Raw genomic sequence first — 16,292 nt, forward strand, 5'->3', positions numbered from 1 at the left:
TTTACTTGGGATCCAGATGGCAACTTTGGGCTCTAACCCTTAGGTGCACAATGGTTTCAGAAACTTTCTAGATGCTCAAGGTGCTCTCTTGCAAAGGAGACCAAAGCAGCAGCTCTGGCCACTTACAGTCATTAAAGACCTCATCCGTGGCTTTTCTCCACTGTTTGGGATATTAACCACAGCACCTTGGCTACATTCCAGCCTGGATAATTATATTGGGGCTAGCAAACTTCACCCTCCAGGGCCAACTAAATAAAGTATTCCATCGGACTTGCTGCTATAACCTTTGTTATGCTGCTGTGGGCTATTAAAGAGCTATTCTATACTTGGGATGGCTGTATTTGTGAAAAATCAATAGCCCTGGTATAACTTTCTACACTGACAAGAAGTATATTCCAAAATATCACTGGCTAAGTTAGCTATTTTGGCTTTTTAAAAAATACAGTGCCAGAAACAATTAGAGAACTACAGTAATTTCTTCTCCATTTTCTAAACATCTTACTATTCACATAAAGACTGAAATATTGGCAACATTACACCAAAAAAGAAGGAAAGTACATTAATTCCACAAAATACATACTTAGTGTACACCATATGCCAGGCTCTGTTGTAGGTACTGGGCACTGTTCTCAGTGCCATGGGTCGTATTTTCACCATAAATGTGAAAATTTTCCAAAGGGAATAATTCAACTTAATTCTCCTATGCTACTGCATTTCTAAAAATCTGAATATATCATCTTTACTTTAAAAACTACCAAACACAAGTCTACCAATCAAATACTATTTTTGTATCCCCTCAAAATAAGAGTCTATAGGACCTTAAACTCTATAGGTATGTGGAAGTAAATGTGTGTCTAAGAATGAGAAAATATGCTTTCCTGGCTAGCCTAGAGGGTAGAAAATGGGAGGCCACTTATATATTCATTTGTTTGCCTGCTTTTAGCAATCGTCTTATTTGGGTAGGTAAGAGTTTACAGATTATAATAGCAGAAGCTGACATAAGGAAATGGAAAACATAAATATTTCTTGTTTAAAGCTTCTCTTTACTGTATGGAAAAAACACAAATCAGGTCCTTTAGCATTCTACCATAAGAATGAAAAATGACAAAAAGGAAAAAATACAAGTATTGTGTATGTGTGTAGACATATCCATGCAAATTATCTTGTACATAAAACTAGGAGAGGGAAGTTAACTAAATCTTAAGATTCCAGTGGATTAAATTAAATGTATGAATTACAGAATATTTAACATCACAAGGTGCACATGCAGGAATAATTCAAAAAATTAAAATTAAAAAAAAAACCTTGAAATTCAGATTAATCCTAGAGTATCCAAAACAAGTACTTCTTCTGGACAAACTATATCCAGACACTAGGAAATAGTTTTTTAAAAAAATCAGTGATGTTCACTTGAAGTCTGCCAAATTATTATTCTGTTTGAAAATCCTTCTAGCCAGAACAAGTTAATAGCAGGCCTCTAAAACTAGGTTAAACATGCTGTAAATCAATTTATTCCCCCCTACAAATCTGCTAAAGTACATCTTTTCTGTTGAAAATGGCTCTTCAGTGGTACTTAATACTGTCACTACATTGTTTCTCCAATCAGCTCACTTCAGGTTTTTCTATTTAAGGTACATATTAAAATTAAATGCTTACTTTTGTCATAAATAATAAACAATGGAATGCAGATTCTTTAAAATACCATAAGGAACCTCAAAATGTATTACACATATATTTCCTAAGTTTAGAAGAAATGCTTAATAATGCATATATGATCCCAGTTTGCCATCCAATAATCCATTTGTTATCATTTTAGAGTTAAGAAACAATCTGCACTATCACCTCTCTCAGAGATAGATGACTCATCCTCCACTAACAGGCATTAGGTAACACCTTTGGCAAGATGGCTTTGATAAAAGACTGAAACGAATATTATTCAGGAACACAGCCGATCCCAGAAATCTAAAGAGCCTGGATCACTACACCAACAGTATATTTACTGCATTGCAGGACAGGAAACTGTAATAAGCGATTAATTAGCTATAATGTTTACACTCTTACTGGTATACAAACTGATCCACATAATCTTTAATCTTGCCCCTGTTAAAAATTCACACATAAAATAAGAGATGAGTAAATAACTACCAAAGCAAAGGTCTTGGCTTCCCAGTTTGAGGAAAGAGGTGGGAGCACAGGACTTTCAGATATTGAAGGCCGAATATACCATATACAATGCATTTAAGACCACAATGTAGCCTAGTGTGTCAACGCTGAATTTTTACTCTCAAATATTACTGTATTTTCTAAGTATGCTTACTATGATAAAAAATTTGGTTATAAATTTTATGTAAATAAAGAACAAAGAAATAAAAATGGGGGTGGGGATGTTCAAGTGTGACCCAAGGGAAGATATCCTGAGACTGGCTCTATCACCAGGGTCTAGCCACATTATTGCACTCCGCATCAGTGTCCCCTAAAGTTAAAGGGTTAGGCCAGAGCTTTAATCTCTGCTTCCCTCCTAGCAGTTAAAATTTTGCCATCTATTTAGGTATCATGGAGAACTCAAGGTTTTGTAATATCCTAAGAGCACCTGATGGCAGCAGAAAATGTGTTTACAATGTTTAATGACTATAAAGGAAAGAATGTGAACAATCCTCCCAATCTCACATCTTTCAGCTTACACTAGCCTTAAGAGGGCGATTAAAGTTAGATGCTTCATTTCATCTCACAATAACAACATAATTCTTATTATAATAAAAAATTGTAATATTCTTCTTAAAACATTCAAAAAGAGAAACAGCTTCACCTCACTCAAATAAAACTTAGTGGATCTATCTCATTTGGAGGGTTGCAATGCCTGAGCTACAGTGTGAGTATCAGGATGTGGAAGCAGCTGTCACTGCTTTGTTTTTCATTCACAGTAGGTGGTTGCCAGGCAACAAAATACTATTGTCTGTTTCCATGATCTATTGGCCAATTCTACTGGCGAATGCTTTCTACAGTTTAAAACAGGGCCACCTTTTGGACAAAAAGAAATGAGAAAAAATTCTAAGGATGACAATAACATATATATGAATAAATACACTGAATGTACCCTAAAATTATGTGTAGAAATATATAGAATATATATAAATATATAACTGTGTGCTGATATACATATGATATTTTGCATATATGCATATGGTACCTAAAAACCCAACTAAATTTGATAGGCCCGCAGCTGAATCTAAATCCCTGAGGGAAAATACAGGCATGAACTAGAGAAATGAAAACATAGCAAAAATTTTTTTCTTTACAATAGCAATAATTTCCAATTTGTCAGATGTATCAAGTCCTGTTCCTTTGAATATGAAGTCCTCCAGTCAGAAAAGCAATTCTGTCTTCTTATATAAAAATAATAAATGAAAAGCCTTTATCACCTACTTTGGAATCATCTAACATATTTAATATGTTGTTTCACTTAATATCATATGCTACCAATGTGTACAAAGATAATTCAAATAGTGTTGCTTGTTTACACCCAAGAATCTTAAAATATATTCATCTTAAAAACAATTGAATTGTTCTCCCTGGAATAGCCTCATGTGATTCTCCACTTTGTTTTGATATGAGTCCCTGGGGAATAACAGTCAAGCTATGTTACTCTTGCATATTTCACTAGCTTACAAATAAAATAACACTCACCGTACTCAATATAAAGTTGTCAACATTAACTTGCATCAGTTGCTCTTTGTTTTGCATTGACAAAGCTTCTAAAGTTAAGAATTGTAATATTCTTAGATATACAGACACAACATCAAAACAGCCTGGAGGAATTAAAGCTTGAAAATGCTAGAGGCAATCACGTTTTGAAATGAAGAGAAATCAGTATCATTTATAGGTACTATATATTTCTGCAAAGGCCCTAAATAATGCAGAACAATCTTTGCATTTTATGCAATGCTAATCCGTCTTCCTTCACAATTATTTCAAAAGCACATTAAATTAACTATTTAATGCATTTCTCTCAAGGGGTCTTTCACTTTTTGAAATTCATTACCACTTGCTAATCTGTACATTACAAGAAACTGTGATAAGAAACATCCATTACATTGATAGATACTATTAACATATAGTCTCTATCAAAGGGGCAACTCTGGCAAAACGAAAGCAAAGTGTGTTAATAATGAACTAAGTACCAGTCAAAATTACCACTTTCCCAGAGAAACGCACCCACCTCACAAGAGCGCCCACCTGGGTTTCTCCTTCACATCTCACCCCACAAATGACCACTTCCTTCTCCCTCTCCTTCCCAAGCTCGCTCACCTGTGTCTCTCCTTCTCCAATAATCAATTTCCTTCCCACTTTCTCCATCCTCTCCAGATCCCTTAAGCACCTTTCATTACTTTCTCCAAACTACCAGACTCAAATCTGCAGCCCAGTTTGCCAGGAACCTCTCCATAAACACTTATTTCCCTCATTCTCCTAGATCCGCTTTTAAAAATCGCTGCCACCGAACAAATACAATCTTAATAAAATTAGGGTTACTGGCCAGTTTTTTTTTTTCTTCTAATGTTACAGCAGTGAAAGATTGAGCGAGAGAAAAGAAGAAAAGCAGCAGACTGTTTGGGGGAAGGAGGGTGGCTAAGCGGGTACACACAGTGAGACGCGGCGATCCTACAGAGCTGGGCTTCCCCACCTGTCGACCCCACTTCCCCATGTGCTCGCCGCGGGATGACAACCACAACACTCCAGAACCACCCCCCTCCAAAAAAGTGGGCGGGGTTACGCCTTCAGCCAATCAGGACCCGCGAGCCCCGGGTGTCCAACCTATGGGGTGGCCGTGGCCGTGCAGGGGGAGGACGTGGGGTGGTCCGGGAGGTGCCGCGTCCGTGGGAGGCGCGCACGTGTCGAGTCCGGAGAGGCCGGGAGGCGGCGGATGTCCAGCTGCGGAGGCGCGGGCTCTGCACCCTGGCAGCCGCACTGTCCGGCTACCCACTGCCCCCTGTGCCTCAGGCTAGGCCGGGCAGGGAGCGCTCCCGCCGAGGAAGACCTGTCCAAGGTGTCCGACTTCCCCGTGAGAGGGGACACTCACAAATAACAACAATAGTATCTAGCACAGACAAGGCAGAGAGGAAAGTTTCCGGCCCGCACCGGAGCGGAGTCCGCCGAGGCAAGGAGGAGAAGGGAAGCAGGGCGGGAGGGTGACAACCTGGAAAGAAGAGGGCAGGGGGAGGACGGCCGGACGGGATCCTGGGCCAGATCGGGGGCGGCGGGAGGCGGGGTGCGCTGTCCAAGGTGCAGGGAAGGTGGCTGGCGCGCAGCAGGCGCGGAGCCCGGAGCCGACACAGGCTGGCGGGCGGCGGGGAGAGCGGGGAACAGCTGTCTGGGGCACCGGGCACCCCCGGGCTCCTAAAAGTGACCGGGCTTGAGCTGGGGGGCGGCAGGGAAGGGCGTGGGGGTCTGCACCGACGCCCCCACGCTTCCACGTACCTCTCCCTACCAGCCTCACCTCCAGCTCCACTCCCCTCCCCCCTCGCCCACTCCCCTCCAAGCCTAGGTCCAGGTGCCGCGGCGGGGGCGGGACCAGAGAACCCCGGCCCGGAGCCTGGACGCCCCAGGGATGCTGCGGGCTCCGGAGCTGCTTACCTGGGGCCGCGGTATGAAGAGCGGAGGCAGCCCGCCGCGCGGAGCCGGGCGCCGGGCGCGGCGCGGCTCCTCCTCGCCTCGGCGTCCTCCCCCTTCTCGGCTTCTCCCAGACTCTGTCCCGGGCAAGGAGCTGCGAGACGGGGCCGGGCTGCAGCCGCCGTTCCCTCCGCCGCCGCCGTCGCCGCCGCCGCGGACAGAGGACGCCCCGTGGCGGCTGGAAGCCTGTGTGAGTAGCGGCGCCCAAGAGAGCAGGGATCTGCTGAGCGGAGCTGGAGACTCCGCGGCTCGGGGCGCGCGGGCGTGCGCACGCGCGCCTGCGAGTGTGAGTGCGTGTGCGCGCGCGCGCCCACGGGGTGGGGAGTCGCGAGGGGAGGGGGAGAAAGGCTGAGAGATGCTCGTAGGGACCGAGGCAAAATTCTTCGCCCCCGGAAATCCGTAAACCCAGAGAAGGAGGATCGAACGCGTCTCGCCTGAAGGAACTGCCGGCGCGAGGCGGCCACAGAGGAGGAGGGGAAGGCGGCCAGGCGCGCCCAGACTCCGGGTCCGAGCCAGGCTGAGCTGAGCGGAACGCGCAGCCACCGATGCAGCAGAGGCGGCGCCCGCAGCCCATGGTCGCGCTGCCCCCTCTTGGGAGGGGCCGAGGCCGCTCGCTCCCGCCACCGCCGCGGCTGTCCAGGCTTCTGGGCAGGGCGCAGGGAAACAGAGATCGGGACCCCACGGTTGCCACGGCGACCTTGGAGGCGCCAGGCCCGCCGAGGGGCCACGCGGGGAACCCGGGCGCACTTGGCTGACTCGCCAGGGCTGCGGCGTTGGGTAGACAGTGGGGTAGGGCCGAGCTCAGCCAACCGCCTGGCCTGGGCAGAGGATGCGGGGTGTGGGACTGAGAGTGCGCTCGGCGGGGGCGCGGTAAGCCTGCACGATTGGTGCGGACTGCGGGGAGTCCTCACTCCAGGTGGAATGTTGCCCCTCTTTTTCCTCCCTGGAGTCCACTTTTCGTCAAAGTTGTCCACTTCCCAGATAAAAGTGCTGCCCCTCTCTTTGTTAGGATTCAACTTAGCTGTGCAGGAATCCAAGCAATGCCTCTGTCAAGTCAGGCTCATCCAAGCCACATTGTAATACCATAGAAATAAATTTTTAAAGCACAATTACATGTCCTGCCTCTTAAAAGATATATCGTCTTAGCGGTATACTTTTCCAGGCTTATTTCAAATTCTGAGTGGAATTTTATTCACCCAAGCATTTCTTCAAGGGTCATAAGGTCTGAGTAATAGTTGAAATAGGCTTCCTGGCAGGAATCCTCAGGGCAGTGATTGCGTTGTGTATACTTTTGCATGCCCTCCAGTACTTAGCACAGTACCATCCATGTACATTGTGAGTTCTCTACAAATGAAGGAATGGCATTGTTTTCTAGCTTCACGTAACCCGAAGGCAAAGACTTGGATGCTGGGAAAGTCATTACCACCCCACTAGGCTTGCTTGATTTTAACTTATGCGATTTCCCGGTGTGAGGCTATTTTCCCCTCTGGCGGCCAGAGCCCCAGTGCGGAAAAAAGAAAACAGAATATTGACCCATTGTGCAACATTAACAAAGGGTGCTCCCTAAGAGCACTCTATAGGGAACCCAATGGGGTCCTCTGGATGTGAGAAGGCTAAAGCCAGCTTTAGTTCGGTCCTGGGGGAACCTAACCTTTCAAAAAGTGAAAGTGTCCATGTATACTATCCCTTTTAGAGAAGGGTGGGGAACAGAGTTTTAAGAGAAATACATGCTTCAAGTAGTTTGTCAGGTACAAGCTTTTCTCTTGTGAAGAGCAGTACTTCGTGGACACTTGCCACAACAGGCAGGATCACCCCAGACTGCTAATTCTGCTGTGGCACCAAGCCCACATCCTTCAACCTTGGTATTTCTACAAGCATCCTCTTAGAAGCAAAAGTCCTCAATTTTATATTCCATGCTAAATTTCAATTCCTTTGAACTCAGGCTCTTCTATGAGCTGCTTCTTTCACCACTCATGATATCACAGCTGTGAAATATAACTGAAATAAAGTGAAAATTAAAATGGATTTATTTGGCTGCTGCTATGTATTCTCTAGTGGGGGTCCGTTTAAATGACTTCTCTACTGTCACTCAATTTACAATCTTCTTAAAAGACATTTGTTGTGATATTGGAATTCATGTGCTTTTTTTTTTGTCATGTTGAAAGCTTAAATATTTTAATTTTTTACTTGAAAGGAAGCTCTAAAACTTGCAGGAGAAGCAGAAAAACTCTGATACCCAAAATGGAGCCTTTACAGGCAATGTATAAAATCGGTATGAGTCAAAATCTTCCAAAATAATTTGAAAGTTTTGTTCTTCTTAGAATTTTGCTTTTAGGGTTTTGATGGGGCTCAGAAACTGATAAGCCAAAATATGCTGCTTTGACATGCTGGACTGGAGAAGCAGCCTCAAGGTCTCTCTGACCTTTTCCCCCACTTCTGTCTTTCAGTCTTCTATCTCCCCCAAAGCACAGGATGAGGTTATTCTCTGAGGTTTCCTTATCTATCTAGAAACAGGACCTGCCAAAGAACACAATTGCCTTCCCTAAGTTTGCCTTCACCTAACTCATATCACAGGAAGAAAGACTGAAGTCTGTCAACACAACTGGACAGACTTTTGTCACACTGCTCTGTGAACCCAACAGACTTCGTCCCAGACTAGTATATGTTCTCCAAGCCCATTGAATTCCCCTAAAGTCATTTACTATCCCGTTAAAAACATCCATTCCTCATCTCTGTTTTTCCCCTATACAGAAGGATATGTAGGCATTTGTACCCCATTGGGTTATTGCAGGTAATCATTCTCCTGCAATCCCCCCCGTATTATGCATGTTGAAATAAATATTGTATGTCTTTTCCCCTATTAATCTGCCTTTTGTCAGTTGATTTTCAGTGAAGCTTCAGAGGTTTGAAACCCCTACAGTGTCAACCACTTCCCAAGTGCTTGTATTATTACTTGGTGTGGTGGAAGAATGTTAAAACCGTAACTTCTCTGATGACCACCAAAGGGGAAAACCTTGTCTTTATAAAAATAAATACATTTATAAGAAGCCAACATTTAAAAATAAGAATATAGGTATACAGTGATCTTAATTTATATTAATTTAAAAATAAATAATGGAAATTTAAAAGATGAACAATGAAAAGAAAGAATAGCAACATAAGATGTATAGTGTTTTTGGACCACTTAAAAATAAAAGTTTAGAGGAACAACTACAGTGAAAACACTATCAACACATACCTCCTCTTGCTACTTAAATACTAGACAATAATAAAATGTACAGCTGAGAGATTCATTTTTATATGTTGTTATCAGTTGGACTGAGAATCAATAGCATATTTCTAAAGGTCTTATTTTTCTTCCTAAAAAGGGAATGCTCCTTAACATAACTGCTTTTTTCAATTTGCAGCAGTGCAATAAACTAGTCAAATATTAACTTCCTTAAAAACACAGGATCATGAAGGGGTAAGGTATGAAGTACTTTAAACTAATTTGATCACAACTATATAATCTATTCTGTCAGTCTAAATAAAAGCTTTCTACCTCTCAAGACTGGTAAATTTAGACCGTGAGATGTACCATGAATTCCAAACTCAACTCCCCATGCTGGGAGCAGATTGCCCCAAATTCTTTGAAGTGAGAAGTGAGGAACCGTTAGCTGAAGTGCTGCTGTGGATTTGAGTGGCTGTGAGCAAGCATAAGGATACAGGTAATTTGCCCCGTAATTAGGTCCCAGATCACTTAGTCCATTAGAGTTTTAAATGATAAAAAAAACACCTTGACCTACACCTGGAAACCAAGTGCCAACTCAGTACAGAGCGTAGCATAGGAACAAGGAGCAGTCTCAAGCTATCCTGTTTGTATTCATGTTTAATACATTGCCTTATTCCACATAATGTTCAGGACAATTTAATTCTGACTAGAGGTCACACATCTTCAGGAAAGTAAAAAATCAGAGAAAAATATTATAGTTTATTCTCAGCAAAAGGAGACAGATTTTCTTCCTTAATCATTAAGAAAGAATGCTGACATTTGGGGTGTAAGTGAACATGCTTGATGTCAGTGGTTCTAATAGTTTATAGAGGCATGGATTTCCTAGAAGCTGAGGAAAGCTATGGATCCTCTCTACAGGAAAATGAACATATGAATGTAGAAAAACTTTTGAATAAATTTTCAAGGAGTTAAGAGAATCTCCTCTGAAGCTCAGGTTAAGAACTCCTGCCTAAGGCCGGGCGCGGTGGCTCACGCCTGTAATCCTAGCTCTGGGAGGCCGAGGCGGGTGGATCGCTCGAGGTCAGGAGTTCGAGACCAGCCTGAGCAAGAGTGAGACCCCGTCTCTACTAAAAAAAAATAGAAAGAAATTATCTGGCCAACTAAAAATATATATACAAAAAAAAAAAAAAAAATTAGCCGGGCATGGTGGCTCATGCCTGTAGTCCCAGCTACTCGGGAGGCTGAGGCAGTAGGATCGCTTAAGCCCAGGAGTCTGAGGTTGCTGTGAGCTAGGCTGATGCCACGGCACTCACTCTAGCCCGGGCAAGAAAGTGAGACTCTGTCTCAAAAAAAAAAAAAAAAAAAAAAAAAAAGAACTCCTGCCTAATATAGATCCTTTGCACATTAACATTTTATGGCTAAAGGTAAATAAATTGGTAGATTTACTAATAACCTCACTTCTATTTTTAATCTAATAATTTATGTGATTGTCAACTCCAAGAAGATGCATAAGCAAATCAGTAAACCAAACAAGTATTTATTGAGTACCTACTTCATGATCAATTCTGTTTTTCATGCTGGTTGTTACCAATAAAATGTAAAATATAATCTATCTCTACTCCTAAGGAGCCTACACTCTGGCTATCATTGTTCTTGGGAACAAAAAGTGAACATAAGCATAATTTATCACTTGACCAGGTGCAACAAACTTCAATTTGAAGTATCAATAGGACTTAATAAAGGCATTTGTTAAAAAAACCATTTGGGTGATAATTGATTAATAGTGGCCAATGTATATATGCATATTTTCATATTCATATTCCCTAAAAGTAATCATTTAGATTTTCACATGATATAATGTAAATAGCTAATCTGTTGCTGTGTCTGAATTTTAGATTGAAGATATGAAGAAACTGACAAGGAAGGGTAGACCTTGTTAGCAATGGCTGCTATGGACTACCTATCCTTGGGGATCCCTGGGCAGAGTGGAACAGGTTATAGAATATGCTAGAGCTTATATTTAACCCATCACAAAACTCATAGGGCAACCTCTGTATAGTATTTTGAAATTTCCATAGCCACAAAGACCCAGCAGTCTATTCTTGGATAATTTTTACATAACATTATTACTCGCCCATGAATATCATAATTTTTTACTTCTCAATTTCTTTTCACTTATTAAGACAGAATTATTTTCGATTAACATAACTTCTAAAAACACAACTCCTTAACTGAATTCATGACAAAACTGTAAAGAGTAGAGAAGCAATAATCCAGGGAAACAGAGTTTTCAGTGGTTCAAAACAGTATTACCACAGACTCCCCTAACACTTACAGGGTGGCATTGACATAAAGCCATTAACCTAATGAAAGCTGTTGGAAGCCCAACCATTCATGTATTGAATGCTTTATATAATCTGCTTCCCCGTGGGCCCCAGAGGTTTCATGTGGGGTACATCTTTTGACTTTTCCAGAGGTGGTCTTAGTATGGCATGAAAATAGCTCCTGGCATGGAGTGAAAGGATCTGAGTTCAAATCCCAGCCTAGCCAACAACCTGCGTGTGGCCTTGGGCACCTCACTCTCTGAGCTTCACTTGCCCCACCCGTGAAATGTGGATAATAACACTTACCTCATTGGTTTGTTAAGAAAATTATATAAAGTAAGATGAGAAAGGGTCCCTTGTGTTGTAGGAACTTGTAAACCTTGGATCTAAATCAAAAGTGTGTGGCAGAAAATTGGAATGCATGCATGAATGAAGCTCCTGTAGAAATTCTGGAAACCTTTGTTAGATTATAACATTGGACTGAGTTGATGATTTCTGGGAGTCCCTTCCAAGAATATTTTAAGAAAACCACAGACAACCAAAAGTTGGCAGAAACTGACACATGCAGGAAATTGTGGATTCCATAATTCTAGAGGTGCTATGATTCTATAAATTCTGCTGCTGTTGCAAAACCCAAGCTTTTGTGTTCATTTGTTTTTAATTAGTCTCTATTTTTATTCTGTCACATAGATTCTGCTTCCTCAATGGTGGTTTGCCCTGCTAATTTAGCTATGCGAACATTCATTTCACAGATAAATACCAACCACAAAAATTCCTTTCTTTTAAACAAAATAGCTCACTGCCCACCCCTTAATTGTAAAAGCGTTGTGTATGCTTATGGGAAAAAATAGGCATTACAAAAATGTAAAAAATAGAAAGAAAAAAATTGCAGTAACATTACCTCTCAGGGACCAACCCCGGTTACTATATACCCTTCCAGACATTTTCTTGGCATACATTTATTCTCTTTAAATGCCATTCAAGTCAAAGTTCAGCCATTTAAATGCTACCATTTTAGCAAAATCAGTTAAACGCTTTCACAAAAAGTTTCAAATGTGGTTTTTTTTTTGTTTTCTTTTTTTCCTTTCATACTCCTCTCCAAGATGGGCTTTTTGCTCAGCAAGTTCTTTAAAACAAGATTGTAACTGGTCATCCTTGAATCCTTCCCTTTTTATTTCCCCGCATTTACCACCTCTAATAATGAATAAATATTTTCAATGGCCCTTTAAAAACTTAGTCTCACCTTGCCCCAAATGCTGGCCTGTTCTGGAGTCACAAGCCCTGGTCCTTGGCCTCTGGCCATTCTGTGGATGCTTTGCATTACTTAACCTCCACCCCCAAAATGAGGTCCAGGTTTCACCTTGGAATTGGTACTGCATTCCCTAATGGGGCAGAAAAGATTCATTTCAGTAAGTAACCAGAGTGTTCATTGGAGTGACCATCTATAATAGTTACTGATTCTGCAGAGTTTGGCCGAGAGGCGGTAAATTATTTGAATTCATGTATGTCAATTGCTGCAGGCAAAATTTGGAAAGTTTGTTGTAATTTTCTTTTAAGAATCTATAAACAGTCCTTAACAATTAAAGCAAATGATAGCCAAAATTCCAATAGAATTTCCTACATAGAGTATGCTCACTATTTTACCCAGGAAGCTATCATTATTAATGAAAAATATAATAATGTTTATAATTTTTCCAATTTACTAATTGTGTAGAGGGCTACTGGTTCCCAAAGTAAAACAACCTTAATCCAGCCAATCCCACTCTGCAGGAGAGAGCAGGATCTCTGGTACTACTCTTAAAATGAAAGCTAGAGAACTGATGGAAAGAAAGGAGGGAGAAAGGGAGAGAGAAAACAAGGTGAGATTAATTACTTATAGGACTTCTCTGTAGACTATACACCCTGCATCGTCTGGGGTCCCCAACTGCCTGTCGTAGACCCTAACAGGGCAGCACAGCCCTGCCTCCCCTCTGTCTGTGGAAAAATTGTCTTCCATGAAACTTAGGAAACGTGGGGGACAGGAGGGGAAGAGTGCAGAGAACGAAGCTTCACTGTTCCCCATTGCTCGCATGACTGCCTGAGCTCTACCTCCCCCTGCCCCCAGCCCTGTCTGTGGAAAAATTGTCTTCCATGAAACCGGTCCCTGGTGCCAAAAAGGTTGGGGACTGATGTTGTAAATTATGAAAGTTTTAAGTGCATATGCTACCACCTTGTATGTGCAACTGGTATAAGAAAATAATGAGATAATACAATGTAACATATGAGACAAGTGACATCTTGGAAATCATATACATGGCATGACAATATACATTGAAAAGTTTTGATGAATTCCAAATTGCAAAAGAAAAATCTAAGTATTGGTAATATGTTTCTAGCATTAATCAAAGGAGAGTCATCATATTTAGCAAATCTGAGAATTTCAGCAACTAGATAGGTGGACTCTTGTTGCACAAGATCACTTACCTTGATTCTTTCTTGTGCTAGATGCTACAAGTACTTATTGTAGTAAAAAATCTTGTGTTAATGTTAAAGATCTTGTGAGGGGGGGTGGGGAAGGAGGAGGAGGAGAAGAGAGAGGAGGAGGGGAGGGGAGGGCAGGAGAGAGGAGGGGAGAAGAGCAGAAATATAGCTGGAAAAGGCCAGATTACCCCAAGAGTTATTATAGCAGTTGTTGTCTTTTACCCTAACTTTGGTAAAGGGGCGATGAAGCAATTTGTTCCTGGACCAGAAAATTATTGGATTTCAAGAAAAGCATTACAGTTTTGCTAATAACAATGCTTAATTATTTGAAATGAATGTGTTTTATTTAATTGTCTTAATACAATTAACTAATATCCTGTTTAATTCTTGAAATTGAAATATCAGTTATGACTTTGTCTTATTTTCCTTTAAAGCCATTTTCACTTTTTTTCAGATTTCATTTTTATACATGACTACCTATAGATGGAGTATAAAAAACTTAAGTGCTTTAAACTATTTTGTGACTATCACATTAAGGCTCACTTTGGGGCATCCTAGTAATGCTATGAAAGAAACATGTGTTATACAAACACAGACCACAATCCGTGATTAAGCCCTCAAAGTGACATTCCTTAGGAGGCAGTGTTTGCCTGGAGGGACCATTTCATAAAACCCTTCTAATGACTGCATCACTCTGAAAACCAATGAAATTGATTTGTAAATTGTAGAACTAGAATAACGTGAGGGAAAATGTTTCCAAATTCAACCCATGCTTTGAATTTGGTTTTTTAATTTATTTTCCATAGTTCCTTCTTTTCCCAGCCCGTATGACAGTGCTTTATTTTAGATTATTGATGAATTTTTTGTGAAGATGGAAAATGCACATATGTTAGAATCAGAAAGCCTGGGCTCAAGCCATGGGGGGCTTCTACTTAGTGTCTTACTCTGAATTAATTAATTTTGCTAACTCCTGTCCCAAATTTTTCATTTGGAAATTGGAAATGATGGTGATACCCAACTCACAAAGTTGTTATGAGAATTGTTTGCATAAAAACATTTTGTAAAATCTAAGGCATTGTACAAATGCTAACATTTGGGGGGTTACTAGTATAATTGTTATTTTTAAATATTAATATTTTCAAAGCTAAATACTAGTATAATGGTCAACCATGAGTGGAACTACGTCACATAGTTTACTGAGCAGAGTCTACTTGCAAGTTGATTTGCTATTCATCTCACATTCACATCCAAGTTTCCGCTATCTAAGACTCAGTGTAATGTACAGCATGTAATAAGATGTTCTAGACACTTGTTGGACTCACCTGCCCCATGTCTCATTTCCTTCTTTCTACTTAATTCTATTCCTTTTCAATTCTCTTGTACCTTTCTTTTATGCTTGTTTTACATCATGTGGGTTATCATTTTTTCACAATAAGCAAATATCCTAAGAAGGATGAAAATGCCCATAGCACTTTTCATCTAAGAAATGCATAGCCCTTTTATAAACACATTAATGATCCTCACACAATATTGTCTACCTTGAAAATTTTCTCATCTTTTTATCATGTATATCTGCCTAGTTTAAAAATCACAGGGCAAGAACTCTGTCTAATTCTATTTGTAAATCAGGGAGAGAGCATTGTTGTTCGATAAATGCCAAGAAGCAACAGCATCCGTATGAGGTGAATAGGTGGAAATTATTATTTCTGTCTATAGCAAGATGAAAATAAAATGGGCGCTTTATAATTTCCAAAGCATTCTCATATCGATTATCTCATTTGTACATCATACCGACACTGTGAGAAAGCTAGATAGTGCAGTTTTACTGCTATCCTCCTTGTGCGACAGTGGAGGGTGAGATTAAGAGGTTAAATGCCTGGTCCAAGGTCCTGTGGCAAGTCAGAGGCACAGCTGGAGGGGAATCCAAACCTACAGATCTCTACCCTGCTCTTATTAACTAATGCTGCAGGAACTTGGCAATAACTGTGATGGGCCTGAAACATGTCAAAAAGTATATATCTATTTTGTTTTCGTTGTATGGCAGCACTGAACTCTGACCCTGGCCCACAGCAAGTGCTTAGTAAATACCTGTTTAATTAATTGATTGATTAATAACTGGTAAATTAATCATTAATTAATATTAAGTCAGCAGACTCAAGAACTAATTAGTGAATCTATGGCAAGACCCAACATCCTTGCTCTCTAGGCTGCTTCTCAACCCAGGAACACCATTGTTTGTATTGTTAATTTTCTGTTTCATTTAGTGAAACTTGAAATGCCAATTTTCCATACTATTTTTCCATACTACTCCGGTCATATTTTCCCAACTGCTGATACTTCTGCTCAGTAGCTCAGGTACATATGCACTTCCCTCTTTTGTTTTTTTCTTGTAGGCCCAAACAATGTGCCTATATGGACACTTCTTTAACAGACTTAACTATAACCTGCAAGATGCAATCAATGGAAAAGCCTTAAAAAGTTTAAGCTTAACCTTTTATTTCATTAAGAAAATGTGTGATGTGTTTACTCTTAAAAATCTTCTGGGTTATTCCAGAAACCCCCAGAAGCCAGACACTGATACCAGGACACACATGACTTACAATTGAGAGGCTGCCATTCATGTCCTCTGTTTG

General features: G+C 41.0%; 1 protein-coding gene across 1 annotated transcript; it reads right to left on the bottom strand.

Moving 5' to 3' along the window:
• Nucleotides 1-4,608: 4,608 nt before the first annotated feature.
• Nucleotides 4,609-12,502, bottom strand: LOC123649077. Its single transcript, XM_045566995.1, has 3 exons — nt 12,443-12,502; nt 5,629-6,710; nt 4,609-5,191 (listed from the first exon to the last, which is right to left on the bottom strand). The coding sequence occupies exons 1-3, from the start codon at nt 12,500-12,502 to the stop codon at nt 5,071-5,073; spliced, it is 1,263 nt and encodes a 420-aa protein (XP_045422951.1). The 3' UTR covers nt 4,609-5,070.
• Nucleotides 12,503-16,292: the final 3,790 nt, after the last annotated feature.

Source organism: Lemur catta, chromosome 13, assembly GCF_020740605.2.
Source record: "Lemur catta isolate mLemCat1 chromosome 13, mLemCat1.pri, whole genome shotgun sequence".
Lineage (NCBI taxonomy): Eukaryota > Metazoa > Chordata > Mammalia > Primates > Lemuridae > Lemur > Lemur catta.

Excerpts from the sequence above, each read along its gene's own strand:
- LOC123649077 (XM_045566995.1), bottom strand. The coding sequence starts at position 12,502 with ATGGCCAGAGGCCAAGGACCAGGGCTTGTGACTCCAGAACAGGCCAGC. Across the intron at positions 6,711-12,442 it reads AGGCCAGCATTTGGGGCAAG|AGGCATTGCTTGGATTCCTG; the intron begins GTGAGACTAAGT and ends CTGACTTGACAG. Across the intron at positions 5,192-5,628 it reads TCTTCATACCGCGGCCCCAG|GTTGTCACCCTCCCGCCCTG; the intron begins GTAAGCAGCTCC and ends TCTTCTTTCCAG.